The sequence below is a fragment of the Chanodichthys erythropterus genome, chromosome 5 (genome assembly GCF_024489055.1).
Source record: "Chanodichthys erythropterus isolate Z2021 chromosome 5, ASM2448905v1, whole genome shotgun sequence".
NCBI classification, from domain to species: domain Eukaryota; kingdom Metazoa; phylum Chordata; class Actinopteri; order Cypriniformes; family Xenocyprididae; genus Chanodichthys; species Chanodichthys erythropterus.
In genome coordinates, this window is record NC_090225.1 from 12,806,719 (window position 1) to 12,824,456 (window position 17,738).

A 17,738-nucleotide genomic window follows, 5' to 3' on the forward strand; every position below is an offset into this window, starting at 1 on the left:
CCTTGTTCCTTTCAAGACTGGTTTAACTTCCATCAGCTTTAATGTCATCTCTGTGTGTTTGTGTGTGTGCATCTGTTAGTGAGGATTTATGAAAGCCTTTACTTTGGTTTTGTCACTTATGTTCCACGGTCTGTTTGCATACAAATATCAGTTTATCTCTTCTGTCTCCCTTTATTTTCATATTTATTTCCTTTCTTTCATTAAGTTTTATTGTGGATCTAAATGAAGCATGTCAGATATATGCTAATGTTTGTGTGCATTAGGAAAAAGTTTTGTTAGACATGGTTAGGTGACTACTTTCATTGTAAGCGTGTTTGTGAGTATTTCCAGGGCCTAAATGGCTTTTGGCAGAAATATTTATGAGTGAATGTACGTGTGCGCATGTGCATGTGTGTGTGTGTGAGCGAGTGTGTGTTTGTAGTCTATCGCTTTCAGAGTAAGTGCTGAAACAGCAGCTCCAGGCAGTGCTGTTCCTCTGCTATAATGTGAGTACATTTTACACATCATAATTTAGCTATAAATCTTATTGCAGCATGCAGAGCGGAGCCACCGACACTCTGCCGCAGCCCGTCCCCACAGTCCTGTCAAAATGACTTGCATACAGATGCACAAATGCACACATGCACATAATATAAATGAACCTGCATGTAAACATTTGAGCTTATGTGAAAATCATGTATATGTGGCTCCTTGTCATTATACTGACATGATTTGAAGCCTTTAAGTTACTGTGCTGTTTCATGCACTGTGTTATTGATATGCTTGTATTTTGTCCTGCATCAAACTGTTACAACTAGTATAAACTAGATTTATACATTTTCTGAAGAAAAGAGTGGCCCTCGCTCTCTCTCTCTCTCTCTCTCTCTCTCTCTCTCTCTCTCTCGCTCTCTCTCTCTCTCTCTCTCTCTCTCTCTCTCTCTCTATATATATATATATATATATATATATATATATATATATATATATATATATATATATATATATATATATATATATATATATATATAATATATATATATATACATGGGCGACATTTGACTCTCGAGTTAGGGGGCAAGATTTTTTTTTTTTTTTTTTTTTTGCAGGTAAACATCTTTTTTTACCTGCAAAAGCAAATTATTCGCTGAAGTTTTGCTTGTTCTTTTTTTTTACTTATTTATTTAATAATTCACTTAATTGTATTATCACGGGAAATGACGCGGACGATATCTGGAATCAGAGTTCATCATTTTGCGAGCAACTGATGATAAAGAAAAATGTCACGTCGCAATATTGATAATAGGTATTACGATTTTAAACCATGAAGCCGAGCCAGTTGATATCACACAAACAATGAGCAAACTTGAGAGAGTTAGAGTTATGCGGATGAAGTCTCACTAGAGAACAGTAGCGGCTCCTTGCCATAAATATAGGTAGGGCAGATTCTGGGTGTTAACGCTAGTTTATTATAAACATTTTAACCCAACCTGCTGGGTTTGTCCATATTTTACCCAGCTTGGGTTTTTTTTAACCCAGCATTTTTTAGAGTGTAGTTTATTATAAACATTTTGCAAGCTTTATATTCTAATCACTGAACACATCACACTTTTGGCAGAATTCGAATGTCCTTGCGTTATTCAGCCTGAGGGTGGCGCTCTAATGATGATCGACAGACTTTAGTACACACAACACACAAAATCTTAGAATTGTATTTATTGCTTCCGAATTTTGTTTTTAGAATATTGTTTTAGAATAGTTATGTAGGAATTCGAGAAATGAGCACGTTTAAATTAAAGGGTTTATACCCTCATTAATGTTATACGCTACTCCACATAGGAAGAACAGACATGCCAAACAGTTACTGACCTGATGCAGACACATATCTGAAGCGGACTGATATCGTCTTGGTCTGGAGCGAGGTGTACGTGAGGTGTGTTTAACGTGGAAATAAGCGGGGCAGCCAGAAATCTGCCACTATGGCTCTCTATGATGCTGCAATTCAATTTTTCACCACAGATTTACATAGGAAAGTTGTGTGGCGCTGTAGAGCTGAGAAGGGGCTTCCCCGCTTAGTATTATGAATACATGCCTGTCGAATCCATGCGCTACAATTTAATATATCCAGCTCACTTTACGACTTAAAGTAGTCTAGAAAATCTGAAAATTATTTGTTGCAGAATGCTGAACACATTTATAATGTATTATTAATTCAGTGTACATAGGGGTAGGCCTATTAATATTTTGGTAAGGCTCTGCCCCACCTTCCCATACAGAGCCGCGGCTGGTACAGAAACTGAAAGTAAAAACCATAGACTGTGGTAAAAACTGAGCTTTTGGCATCTTTCGGCGCATATCCTCTTAGAGACTATTAATTTATTTTCTTAATATTTCTCTTGTGGTCCATAGTGAGGAAAAAAATGTAAAATTTTACGAAAATAAACTAGTTGTTTTTTAAATGAGGAGTATCCAACTAATCTTTTATCCTCACTCACAGCGCATCGGTTATGCGGTGATGCGCTATGATATTGTGGGGCAAATTAATTACAATATTATCTGAATAATAAAAGTTGCATAATAATAATAAGAAGAATTTAATAGCCCTGCGTGCCCCGTCCGATATACGCCACTGTGAAGGGATAAACGGCGTTCGGGCACGCCATCAAAGCGATTAACTGTTTTATCCAAATCCACATGCATGGACCGTCCAATGTTCAGTACTGCATATCTCCTGTATCTGATGTTTATCATGTGTTTTCAGAAACGTTTACTAGACGGTGGACTAGCTTTGACTCTCTGAATAGTGGCCGCATTTTTGTGACCATGGTCTTTCCGCGCTCACGGGCAAAGGACTCGGGAGTAGGCTATCTTTGAAATGCTTGCGCTCAACTGTGCGCGAGAAGGAGCGATGGAGCTGTAGCCTACCCGAGAAATTTTATATATATATATATATATATATATATATATATATATATATATATATATATATATATATATATATATATATATATATATATATATATATATATATATTAACCGCTCCAAATTGTAGTGGACGAGCTGACGGCTCACATCGGGAAAAAATATGGGGGGGCAACTGCCCCCCTTGCCCCCCCTTAATGCCGCCCATGTATATATATATATATATATATATATATATATATATATATATATATATATATATATATATAATATTAGTAAAAAAAAAAAAAAAAAAAAAAAAAAAATGTTTTCCTTTGTCAATTGTCTCTTGTTGGCTGGTATGAAAAAGCGATTGCAGTGCATGCTGGGGGAATTTGAACTGAGAATTGTGTAAAGAACAGACCTGCAGATAAAAAGCCAACAAGCTATAAAGCCTCTTGATAAAAAGTCTGTGTTCTTTTCTTCTCTCTCTCTCTCTCTTTCTTTGTTGCTCTCTTATTCATTTTATTTAGAAATATGACTGCCCTTTTATGGCTGTATCTGGATCCAAATAAAATATGTGGCTGGAAGAGCTTTCCCATGCTATTTAAACAAGTGAATGAAAAACATTTTAATGCAAGGTTGCTCTGTGAAGCCAGCTAGTTCATTTTATAGTCTGATGGCATTGTCTAATATGACACTCTGGGCAGAAAAGAGTTTAAGACATGTGGAATCTGCTGACATCAGTTTTACTAGAGAAGGCTCAGCATGTAGCGTTGCAATTTTTATACTCTACAAATTGCAGAGTAATTAAACCAGCTAATTGATGTGTACAGCATAAAGACATGTGACTAGATCAACATAAACACACACTCACCTCATCATAGTGTGCGATCACCTCTGTATCATCGCTCTGTGAAGGTGATGAATGTACTGACAAACACCTGCATCCTTAGCTGCAAAAACCCTCAGATACCTGTTAGGAAGAAAATGCAGTTAGTAAGCAGTCATTTAGCTTTAGTCCACCTCAGCTGTTGCAGAGAGTTGTGCTATTAGTTTTGTAAGCAATTAAACTTAAGATTTTTACCTTGTCCACAATAAGAATAGTTGAGAAAATCCCTTAATCCCCCAGACTTACACTGAACCATGTTTTGAAACCCGAACATTCTAGCAAATTGGTTATGGATTCTTTTCACTTCACCAAATAACCACCAAGAACAGTAGCAACCACATAAAAAAAAAAAAAAAAAAAAAAAAAAAAAAAACTTATATACATATATTACCATCCCAATATAAATAATAATTTTGCAAACACTTTTATCTAAAGCGAGATGGACTTGGGCTGTAAAGAATGGAATAGTCTTTTGTTTGCTTGTTTAGGAGCCTCACCTCAGTGATGCTAATCTGCTTAATGAACTCTCTCTCTCTCTCTCTCTCTCTCTCTCTCTCTCTTTTTCTCTCTTTCTATTGAGTAAAGGTCTCTGCTGCACTGTGTTAAGCTCTGTTTGTGTGTGTATGTGGTTTCATTCTGATATTACTATCTGATAACCTTTAATGAGAATTGCATCTGTAATGAGAGGAACACTAGCCCCAGCGATGTAGGCTCAGGTTTGTTAAAATAGTCACGTCTGTTTATATGCAAACTGTGCCCTGTTTATTTATAGAATGTTGTAGTTCCACTTAAAAAGTACAAATAATCTGAAAATGGTGTATTTATGAGAGTTCATGAGAGTAGTGAATTTATTTCCCATTTATAATTGGGTCATTACCTTGAGTCAGATTATCTCAATGAATCAATTATACCAGTTCAAATAATTCTTATATGCTCATTGTTTGACCAAAGTTTTAAAGAATGTCATTTGACATTACTATTGGCCATATTTGCAATACCTCTAGGCAGCTGTTGTATTTATCTCTGCTTGGATAAATACCAAAATCATGAAAACTGCTTGCCAAACTCACATTTCAATATTTTAAATCAGCAATACAATCTTACATGAGCTGTCTCACAAACATTGTTTCTTCCTCTCAAATAGCATTAAAATGGCTTAAATTCCAGGTTCCTCCAGCCATTGTGCATTTCAACATTTACAGGGACTAGTCTGTGATTTTATTGCCATCTGAATGCGTATTCAGTGTTTTTCTCCCACCACTAGCTTAGAATTCCCCAGCCGAACTCCCTAATGTTTTTTGAAAAACGGCAAGGTCGTGTGGTAATTTAATTGCCGACTGAATCCACATCTATGAGTTTACAAGAGGAGATCAATTAAAAATTCATTTTAAAACCTTTTTGAACACTGCGGAACACTGTACAATAACTGTTGCTCGTCACTGTAATTTTCATTCATTTTAAATGTGTACACTTTTATTACTGAAATGCTGGGATTATTTACAAGAACAATATTTCATCACTGCTCCACCTCAGCGAAAGGAGAAAAAAAAACCATGTAAACATTTGAAATGGGTCGTTACAGCAATACAGTTTTAAGTATTATATACAATTATATATATTAAAAATACCAAACCGCTTTATGTCTACCTCATGTAAATAAGAGGCTGCATTAACTAATTTCCATATTTTTAAAATGACATCCATCATTTTGAGATAAAATGCAAGACAGAAAATAATTTCAACTATAGTGTGTTAATCTTCCTATTTTTAAACAGGAGATTTAAATAATCACATAATAAATAAGATATTATTTTAATATGAATTATTTGTATTATTACAAACATATGACATTTTATTTACAGCAGACAATCATACGACCATGTGAGCAGCGTGTTCCCGGGTTCGGGGTTCACACAGCAACTTACAGTAGCGATGCTGTTTGTGTGAACATGCAACCAGAGTCAAGGCCATATTTTCTTACCAGTAACCATTTTGCATGGGAAAAATGCACCACCACAGACTCCCAGTCTCTCCTTTTGTGTTCCACAAACAAACTCATACATGTTTTGAACAAGATGAAGATCAGTAAATAATTAGAGGTTTCATTTTTGGGTGAAGTGTCCCCCCCCCTGTCTTTCTCTATCTATGTCTTCTCTCTTCTCTCCAGCCTGCAGATGTAACAACCACGCTACCGTGTGCCACCCCAACTCAGGGAAATGCTACTGTACCACTAAAGGGGTCAAAGGGGACCAATGCCAACTGTGAGTATGACTACATTACCCATCATCAACAATCCTCCCGGTCAGTCAGAGTGATAGACGCGAGCCCTTCAACTAAACACAAAGATTCCTCACATTATCATGCTCTCATTAGCGTCAAAGCACATTTTATTCACAGATTTAACCCTCTCGTAAGCTCTGTTATTAATTCCCACCTAAGTGTCTTTCCAATCCCAGGACATTAAATTTAATAACCTCTGCTGTGCTGTGTCAGCTAGCCCCCTGTTCACAGTGGCAAAGGGAACTTATCAGTGGCATAAATAGCACTTTTGGGGCTGACACCATGCCCTGTGTGTGTGTGTGTGTGTGTGTGTGTGTGTGTATGTGTGTGTGTGTGTGTGTGTGTACTGAGGTCCATAAAGACATAGTGCTATGTGGATGTATTTGTAACAGGCTGCACCACTGCCACTGGCACTGATAATGTATTAAGCAGTAATGAGTTCCTCAGGACTTAAACACAGTTCTCAAAAGTTTCTTTTTTCCACATGCCCTCTATTTTTTTTTATTTTTTTTTTAAGTATCGCTTATGTGACCTGTGGGTAGAGAGTTAGATGGCACACAAGCAGTATAACTTCAAACACATGCCTGAATCGCATGGATGAATTTGCCTTGTTTGTTGGTACTGCTCAATGTCGTTGTTGATGTTTCACTCATGCAGCACATCACATGGAAGTGGAACTGATGTACATGTAGGTGTATTTACTCTGTTATGGTACACTGATGTGACTCATACGCTCCAGTTGGAAAACATTATTTTCTCGGATCATCAAACTTTTGTTAGCGTATACAAAAGTATTGAAATATATTTCTTATTTTTTTCAGTAGAAACAAATTGATTTTCATAGGTATACCTAGTATATATTTTCCATCACCATTTACCACCCCAACCCCCCCCAACACACACAGACAGACACACACACACACACACACACACACACACACACACACACACACACACACACACACACACACACACACACACACACACACACACACACACACACACACACACACACACACACACACACACACACATCACCACGTTCTTTTCTAGCATACATTTCTAATCCTGCACTGACATATTTTCTGCACTGATTTTGAATGGAAATCTGAAAAGGATTATGGTAAAATGGTAAAATGTTTTAAACAGAGCTAAGGCTACACTGTACTTCACTCTTATCATCAGTAGGTACTGTAAAAGCATTAGGCATTATCTAATTGGCTTCTTATCAACTCGCTTAACCAGTAAGACTCTGTAAGTTCTGGTCGACCAATCTCAAGTCCAGTATAAAACAAAATAATGGAAATTCATATTAGTATTTTTCACTCATGGACAGTCTTGTTATTTGCACACTCCAAAATATACTTTAGACTGGATTTATAATGAACTAGAATGCTGCTTTCATATATAAAACCAATGGTAAACATGAAATTATGAAAAACAAACAAACAGACAAAAAAAAAAAAAAACATTAGGTTAGCAGAGTAGCCATATGTTTTGTTGTCCACCTGTTGTTGCGTACAGTCACCGACAAGTTTATGTGCGTGAAGTGACTAACACTCACATATACTTCCACATTACCATGGGAACCACTGAAGTGATTAAAGACAGTGACTCACCCAACCTGAGCAATGGCAGCCTGAGTGTGGAATCACGTCTTTGAGCACATAACACTGCAACAACCTTCCTTTCGTGATAATGCGAGGATTAAGTTGCAATCTTAATATGCTTTATGCAATTCATCTCAATATGAATTACTTGTTTTATCAGATACATAGCTTGTAATAGTGATAAAACATGCAGTATTTGTTGGACACTAAGATGGATCCATCTACTGGAAGTTTTTTCCAAAGAACGATTTATCTATCTTTTTGTCTACCTCGCCCCCTTTTTCTCTTCCTCCATCCATTTAATTTCCCTTTTTCCTGCTCTAACAGGTGTTTGATGTAAACTACATGCAGAATTGTAAATGGATATGAAAATGTATCTGCTCTGATTTTGGTTTGTATTCGGGTCTGGATGTTTACGTCTGGAGTTCTGGGTCTGCATGTTTATCCATGCCCCATTTTATTTTCAGATGTGCCTGTTTCTGTGTTCAGTGAAATGAGCCGAGTAAGCTGGCCCAACAGCTGTGAATATATGTGTGTTTTGAGCGACTTTTTGTCCTTTTTGTTTTTGTCTTTGTTGATAACATTCATAACTGCTGCAGATTTATTAGAGTACTATGGTGTACAAACACAACCATAAAACACTGGAACATACATAATGTTTTTTCTATGCATTATTGATCAATGTTGGGGGTAGCACATTACAAGTAACACAAGTTATGTAATCAGATTACTTTTTTCAAGTAAGGAGTATAGTAACACATTACTTTTAAATTTGCAACAAAATTACTTACTTTCTTTTTAAATAACGCAATTTACTCATCTCACTTGCACTAAAACAGATTCAGTATTCCTCTAAATGAATAAAAACAGTGAAATTCTGAATATTACACAAACTTGCATAATTAAATTCTAAATAATACAAATTGTAATGAGGCAGGACTCAGGGTAAGATCCCTCTGCAAGCTTTTATTAACATAACTCGTGGTCAAACAGGCAGGGGTCAAACAGTGGCAAACAGGTATGGCAGAGAGCAGGCAGAATCATAGTTGAGGAACAGGTAATGGGTCAGGGCTGGCAGATAACAATCACAAATCCAGGAAACAATAAACAGTCCAAAGGGCAGGCAGCAGAGTATCGTAAACGGGGAACAAACAGGATCAGAAACGGGCAGACAGACAGGGTAAATAAGAATTGTTACAAGAGTAAACAAGACCTTGCCAAGTGTGTGAGGGTGTATGTGGCTTAATAATCCAGATAATGTGATACAGCTGGGTGTGAGTGATTACTGATTGGATGAGTTAGTGCAGGTGATTGTCAGGGAGGATTCTCGGAATTGGAGTCCGGGAATGACTGGGAACATGACACAAATAAAGTTTATGCATTTAATTTCACTTAATTAACCAATATCTTTGCTGCTGACTTTCGATGATCCAATTCAACTGTACTAACAAGCAAAAATTACTTTAGATAAACATCATAATTGTGTTTAATGTTTTGTTGCTTAAAGGGTTAGTTCACCCAAAAATGAAAAATGACAAATAATGTCATTTATTACTTACCCTCATGTCGTTCTACACCAGTCAAGCTACACTTACCAACATTAATTTTGATAGCTATTTTATATGTAGTCTTTAGACAAAATAGTCATCATAATTTTTCTCTTTAGACCAATTAATTTAAGCTTATGAAAAATTTGAATCAAGGTAACAGGTTGTATTGACTGCAATTTTAGCAGTAGCGCTTGTGCAATTCTACATATCCCTTTTCAGTGGTTCTCAAACTTTTTAGGTTTGAGACGCTGAGCATCTTTTTAACGCTCAAGCGCTGAGAGCTCAGCATTTTTTACTGGTTGCCTCGAGTTGAAGAATGTTCAACTTTGAGTAAAACGCTGCGCTCATCACTGTCACTTTTTATTCAGCCATCCAATCAAAGTAGTAGAGGGGCGGTACAAATACAACACCGGCCAACTGTCACAACATTCTTGCTGTACAGCGACATCAAAAAAACAGAGAACGAAACATAATGGGTGAGAAATTAATATTGTTGGTCTCCGAACATACATAGCAAGTAAATTCCACATTGTGTCAACATTTTTAGTCTGAAACAAATTACCTGGAAAATCAGTTATAAGTAACAGTGCCACGGTTATTCCGTATCATAGCAACAAAGCATCTCAACTGAAAAAAACCCGCTGCGCAGCTGAAGCACTCTCAAGCGCTCACAGATAGGCAGAGCGGTGGACACATGGCCTTAGTCATGGAAAAAAAGGTAGTCAATGAAAATTTTTTGTCATGATTTTCGTTAACGAAATTAACACTGATCTTTATGGGCCCATTTCAAAACACTGCTTCATGAAGCTTCTGAGCTTTATGAATCTTTTGTTTCGAATTAGTGATTCGGATCTGTGTGTCACTAATGACACAATCAAGTTTGATGATTTCAGTTGAACATTTCATTTTAAGAAGACATTAATGCTTTCGTCCGACTGAAATCAAACTTTTGATCAAAAGTGCATGGAAACACTTACTGATGCTCTTGTCTAAATGGGAGCAAATAAAGACAAAAGCTGTTATAGCAGGAAAAGAAGGGCAATCTATAAGGTGTAATCTAATTTGAGTGCAGAATTCTACTTGTACAAGAGAGTTTCAAGATACTAAAACAGTAAATACTGTCATAAGAAAGACACTGCAGTGGTGGGGACCTTTAGTCATTCTTTCTGCAGGTTACGTGGTTACCCCAGTAGGTGGTGACAGGTGACTGTCTTCATGAGTGAGTCATTTGAATCATTCATCAACCGATTTGTTCAAAGCTGTTATGGCAGGTATGGAAGGTCAAAAGTGAAAATGAGTGTAGAGGATTGTCTTAAAGGTAGAACGTGTTTTCAAAAGATGTAATATAAGTAGGGCTGCACGATATATCGCATGAGATTGTCACGCGCATTTCGTCAGTAAAGCCGGTTCCCTGATTACCGCTAAATCGCCATCACCTGCTTTCAAATGGAGCGGCATTTAATAGACAGAGCCGTAGATCACTGATAAGCCACGGAATATCGCGTTCATATCGCAGATGAATCGCCTTTGATAATGAACGCGATATTGCGTGGCTTATCAGTGAACTACGGCTCTGTCTATTAAATGGCGCTCCATTTGAAAGCAGGTGATGGCGATTTAGCGGTAATCAGGGAACCGGCTTTACTAACGAAATGCGCGTGACAATTTCATGCGATATATCGTGCAGCCCTAAATATAAGTGTAAGGTGTCCCCTGAATGTGTCTGTGAAGTTTCAGCTCGGAATACCCCATAGATTTTTATTCATTTTTTTAACTGCCTATTTTGGGATATCATTAAATATGCGCTGATTTAGCGTGTGGCCCCTTTAAATTCTCGTGCTCCCCGCCCTCGAGCTTGCGACTGCCTTAAACAGCATAAACAAAGTTCACACAGCTAATCTAACCCTCAAAATGGATTTTGTGTTCGTCATGCAGCATGTCTAATCGCGTAAGTATAGTATTTATTTGGATGTTTACATTTGATTCTGAATGAGTTTGATGGTGCTCTGTCGCTAAAGCTAACATTACACACTGTTGGAGAGATTTATAAAGAATGAAGTTGTGTTTATGAATTATACAGACTGCAAGTGTTTAAAAAATGAAAATAACAGTCTTGTCTCCGTGAATACAGTAAGAAACAATGGTAACTTTAACCACATTTAACAGTACATTAGCAACATGCTAACGAAACATATAGAGAGACAATTAACAAATATCACAAAAAATATCATGTTATCATAGATCATGTCAGTTATTATCACTCCATCTGCCATTTTTTGCTATTGTTCTTGCTTGCTTACCTAGTCTGATGATTCAGCTGTGCACAGATCCAGACGTTAACCCTCTGGAGTCTGAGGCTGATTTGGGGCCTGGAGAAGTTTTGACATGCCCTGACATTTGTGCTTTTTTCAGTTGTTCATAAACATATTAATGGAAAAAGTGTCATTACACTGTATTCAGCACAAACTAGGCAACAATAATATGTGAGGAGCATGCATGTACATGTTTGTGTTTTTGAAGGAATAACATTTATGCGTGGTTATTGAAAAAACAAAAAACGTAAGTCACTGAAATAAGGCCAAAAAAAGTATAGTAAATCTGTGTTTACAATACTTTAGGGTATTGGAGGTTGTAGACTAAGGTTTTTGCTTCAAAATTATGTAAAAAATTATGCTGCCTACTCCTTCATATAAAACAATGCATTGATTTAGTTTTTGTAAGACACTTTTTGCCAAGAAACAAAGTATGCGTGGAGGCGTGAATCACCACTGAATAATGGGCCATTCTCACCTGAGAAGACAAAAGAATTGCATAGTAATGAGCTGATATGACTTGAATATTGAGGCATTTCAGTCAGGTAGGCTGTGAAAAAAAACCTTCTGTGATGTCTCAAGCTCATCATGATATATGAAACATACAGACAAATATTATTACAATATAAAGTAATGGTTTTATATTATACTTTAAAATATAATGTTTTTCTGTGATGCAAAGAGTCTGAATATAGGCTTTTTAGTTTAAAAGCATGCACATTTGGAGAAATATTGGATTCTCATATGCTTATGTCAATTTTCTATACAGAGGAGTTATATTTTTTAATATTCATTGTCATTACTATGAGCGTTGGTGTTTTCATTTCATCCTTGAAGTCGGAGGGCGATCTCTGTGCATTTTTAGTCCACAAATTCATCTAAAAGAAGAAGAGGCTATTCCATGAATGGAGTTTCCAATTCATACTGCAGCCGGAGGGCGCTAAAGAAACAAAAACTCATCTAAAATTAATCTATAGAAGAAAAGAAAACAGGAACTAACTGCATGTCTTCTAGAGCTCCCTAACCATGACTTTTACATCCAGATAAACACTTTTCAAGACAATAAATACACGATTGAGACGATGAATGCATGTATTGCCTCTGAATTTGCGTCTGAATAGCGCTGGCTCCGTGGGCGTGGCCGCATTAGCGGATAATGAGCTGAATCATGGACTTCTGACATGGCTCTCTTTTCATACAGATTGCATAAACACAGAAGGTTTGTTTTCGATTTGACTTACACGATTTAAAACCTGACATCTTAACGTTTTTTTAGATATAAGTGTAATTTTTTTGTCATTAGTATTCACTAAGTTACAGTTCATTTTCTGAGAACTATCAGATTGGACTTCGTTCAGAGGGAGAGGAGAAATCACGCATCATGTTAGTTTTCTTTATTTTACAAAAAGCACAACATTTTGTTTTTAATCTGAGTGTATACAAATAAAAGATATTCTATAGTTTCAATTGATATATATTTTAAACAAATGAGATTAACATAAGAATGGAAACAATGGAGTTTGAGACTCACTGTATGTCATTTCCATTTACTGAACTCTTGTTATTCAACTATGCCAAGGTAAATTCAATTTTCTATTCTAGGGCACCTTTAAAGCTCTTTAAGGGAAATAGACACAAAGGGGGAAACTGTTGACAGTAAGAGTTTAGAGCTATTGAGTTAATGTGAATGCATAGCTAAATATATAGACAGACAATCTGATCCTGGAAGAATATGATGACAAATGTAAAAATCTCTGTTTTTCGATTGCAGACTTTGGCATATTGGCATGTGTGTGGCATCTTCTGAAAGTTTTCCTCATTCAAATGTCTATTTGCTCTCATTGCACTGCCGTTAGAAGAAACAACTGAGATATTAATGCAATCTCAATTATGTTTTTTTTTCTATAGGTCTTTGGATCATCGTTCACATTTTTTTCCCAGTGTTATTTTGAAAGCCGTCAACCTGACATGTCAAAGAATTCAGCTAGTGTTAGTTATATATAGAGAGAGTGACAGAGATTGAGTGATGTTTTAAAATCTGTGAGACTCTGAACAGCAAGGTCTCTTTCAAGGTTCTTTTCTCTTTGTTGCTTTGTGTCTTTGTGTTTGAAAGCACAAGGAAGGGTGAGAGTCAGAGTGAGAGAGTGTGAGAAAATAAAATGAGAGAGAAAGACGGATCAAGAAAAAGACAGATTGAAGGGAGAAAGAGAGGAAGCTAGCAGGTGGCCCATGGCCTGTTTTAGCCTGTTTCCTGTAATGAGCTGAGCTGTCTGTTCAGCACGGCGGGAGAGACGAAGATGTGGTACTCATTTAGAAGCCAGTAGAGGACAGAAAGGTAGTGCTGTTGAAGATAGACTTCCTCACGGCTGAATTGTCCTGATCTGGACTTTGCATTGGCCTGCTGATGTTTAATGCACCATAGCATTTTTGCAAACACTTGAATTACCCTTAGTATTAGTATCAATAAAGGACAACATTCATTATAAAAATATTAAATTGCTACATAAAAAAAAGAAAAAAAAAAAGAAAAGCTAAACCATTATGTGCCATCTTTTCACTAGAATATATCATCTTTTGCATGCATGTTATTTAACATAAATGTTATTATAAACTCAAGACAAGATAATTAGGTAGGTGGATGATTAAACATATTTGGTAATCACCTGTGGGTTATGTATTAATTTTAATATATCCATCTCATCATGTAAAGTGATGCAACTAAAAAGTTACTCTTTATTGACATCTTGTTTATTGAACCATCTATCTATCTAGAAAGGTATCTAGATAGATATATATATCTGTCTATGTTTGCATGCATTTTTCTATATTTTTCCATTTTTATCTTTATAACCATCCATCACCCATCATTCATTTATCAATTCATTTTTTTTAAATATCTTATCATCCATCCATCCATCCATCCATCCATCCATCCATCCATCCATCCATCCATCCATCCATCCATCCATCCATCCATCCATCCATCCAATCCATTTTTGTTTTTATCCATCCATTTTTTGTTTTTATCCATTCATCCATCCATCCAATCCATTTTTGTTTTTATCCATCCATTTTTGTTTTTGTCATCCATTTTTTTGTTTTTATCCATCAATCCATCCATCCATCTATCTATTTTTTACATCTTTTTATCCATCCATTTTTTATATCTTTTATCAAACCATAATTTTAAAATATTTCCATCCATCCATCCATCCATCCATCCATCCATCCATCCATCCATCCATCCATCCATCCATCCATCCATCCATCCATCCATCCATCCATCCATCCATCCATCCATCCATCCATCCATCCATCCATCCATCTATTATTTACATCTTTTATCCATCCATTTTTAATATATTTTTATCCAACCATAATTTTTTAAATATTTTTATCCATCCATCCATCCATCCATCCATCCATCCATCCATCCATCCATCCATCCATCCATCCATCCATCCATCCATCCATCCATCCATCCATCCATCCATCCATCTATTCTTTACATCCATCCATCCATCCATTCTTTACATCTTTTCATCCATCCGTCTATTCTTTACATCTTTTCATCCATCCGTCTATTCTTTACATCTTTTTATGCAACCATAATTTTTTAAATCTTTCTATCATCCAACCATCCATCCATCCATCCATCCATCCATCCATCCATCCATCCATCCATCCATCCATCCATCCAGACTTTTAAACACTTTACTCATCTGTTTATTATGTTTAATAAATTGTAATTTTTGTGGTTTTATATATTTAGTAGTTTATTAGCAGCATAGTTTCCTGTTCACCACATCTGCACTCATTTTGTTCATGTTTGTTTCATTTTAATTTAATATCCCTTTTTATAATGTCGAGTGTTGTGTGTGTTTGTGTGCTTGTGATCCACGAGGAAGCTGCTATTTAATTAGACAGGCCCTCCTGAGGAGTACTCAAGCGAGAACGTTTAAACCCTGCGAGCAACAATTGCGTATGCTTTTGTGAGACACGCACACACAGAGCTGTCTCAGTGTGAAATGTGGCACTCCGCGGATTTATCTGCTAATTCAGTCTCCTGCGAGTAGGCGCCACACACATTCTGTTTATTTAGTCAGGGTAAGGGTGTGTTACCATGTTGCTAGAAGGATCAACACAGGGCAGTTAGTGTACCACACTTTTTCTCTCCTCTCTCTCACCTGTTTCTCTTCCTTCTTTCTTTTCAAACTAAGAGAGCAGTTGGAGTAGACAGATGACTAGAGGGCATGCCCACTGTCTGACACCTGCTGTTTTCATTCTCCATCCCTTTATTTGTTCTCTCAGTCCCTGTCTTATGTCTTTCTCTTGCACTTTTTGTGGACCTCATGTTGTGCTGGACTTGGTGCTCTTGCTATAATCTGCTGTCATTCAACAGCAAAGAGGTCAATCATACCCAGAGAAAGCTTAGCTATCTCTTAGCATTCCCATTCATCTCGGTGTCTGTTGCTCAGCTGTCTAGCACAGGATCCCCGAAAGAATGGAGACGTACATTTTTATGAAATAAAAATGCAGGAAAACAGCCTTAACAGTAGGGTATTGTATGGTGCAGTGCAGTGTAAAGCCAATGAGAAGAAAAAAAAGTTTAAAAAGCAAACTGAATTTGAAGAGAATTAGAAATATTTGAACTATAATGAAATGTCTTGTTAAGCGTAGCACAGTCTGTAATGTTGTCCCACTGTGCTTGGTGAACACTCAGCATTAAAAATGTTCCTCTGGAATAATATTATGTTATTGGAGCCCTGAAGGGGTCTTTTTTTAATTCCCATTTTTGCCATTTTTATGCTTTGTTTATGTCCTGAGGTGGTGTCATGCAAGTTTCTTCAGCGCCTGATTTGAAATAATACAAAATTGCTTTGACGTATGTTGTCTTAACTATAACTATAAAGCATTTATGTATGATGCATTATAATGGTATTCATACTTTAAAATGCATTGTATTTTTTCATAAATAATTGTAACCAAAGTTAAAATGCATCCTTGTTACATCTGAAATTTGTTGTTCGTCATGTGTTTTAATGCATTATACTTGTGTGTTCTAAGAATAGATTAGTATTATAACTGTGGTTACAAATATTCATGAGATAATACAGTGCATAATATTAAAAAGGCTTAATTAATGCATAAAAAATATTTTTATGATGCAATAAATATATGTAGGCTTTAAAGCTGCAGTCTGTAAGTTTTGCCTCTTTGTCGCCATCTCTGTTTGAAACCTGCAATCGTAGTTATTTGCGGAATTATCTTTACGTGGGTTGTGCATTGGCACGGCTCCTCTGCGTCGATGAATCTAATGTTTGCTGTGAATCACTGCACTGGTGTGGGTACTGTACTTCGGAATCACAGATTGTAGTCTTGAAGTATGATCAAAGTAAGAATTTTCACCGGAAAATATATGAACTAGTAACATGTCTGCCACTTTTTTTCTGACCAACTGAGGGAAACAAAAGCATTACAATAAATCGTGCTGCCAATGGTGATTAATGATAATCGAATGATAAACCGTCCAAATGATAAGTTTAATTATTGCAGCTGCTGTGAGAAAAGGCTATGAATGATCCACCTCACATGCGATTATAGTCTAGTTAGCTGGGACTCGTTCTTTATGTAAACAAACGTGACGCAATGATGCAAAGACAAACGGCGACATGCTCGAATTTCCTGCGAAAACCCACCAGTCTCACCCGAATTAGAAAACATTATTACAAGCTTACCGTTGTGAATCAGGTTAAGGTAAGGATAGTTTTGAACACTGGCTGGTTATGTACTAGCTCAATAATTGATTTTGGATCATTTTTAACAAAAAAAAAAAAAAAATGGACAGCAGCTTTAAATAAAGTGTTATCAGTTTTGTAATTCATTTTCTTTTTCTTTTTTCTTTTCTGTTTTACTGTTAGTTCACTGACTTTGTGTACCCATAACCTACTAGCTTTGCATACCCATATATATTAATTCATATCTACACTATACCAATTGAAAGTTTGGGGTCAGTAAGACTTTTTAATAATAAATGAATACTTACATTCACCAAGGATGCATTAAATTGATCAAAAAGTTACAGTAAAGACATTTCTTACAGACGATTTCAAATAAACGCTGAAGTTTCTTTTCATCAAATAATCCTGAAAAAAAACTATATATATATATATATATATATATATATATATATATATATATATATATATATATATAT

The 17,738-nt window shown here is 36.2% G+C and overlaps 1 protein-coding gene across 6 annotated transcripts in view; it reads left to right on the top strand.

The window, feature by feature from the left end:
• Positions 1-17,738, top strand: part of atrnl1a (attractin-like 1a) — a 332,899-nt gene that overhangs the window by 113,332 nt on the left and 201,829 nt on the right. For all 6 annotated transcript variants that reach the window (XM_067386115.1, XM_067386114.1, XM_067386113.1 and 3 more), the window contains exon 21: positions 5,937-6,030. In XM_067386115.1, the coding sequence (XP_067242216.1) occupies positions 5,937-6,030 (94 nt within the window). The remainder of the gene's footprint in view (positions 1-5,936; positions 6,031-17,738) is intronic.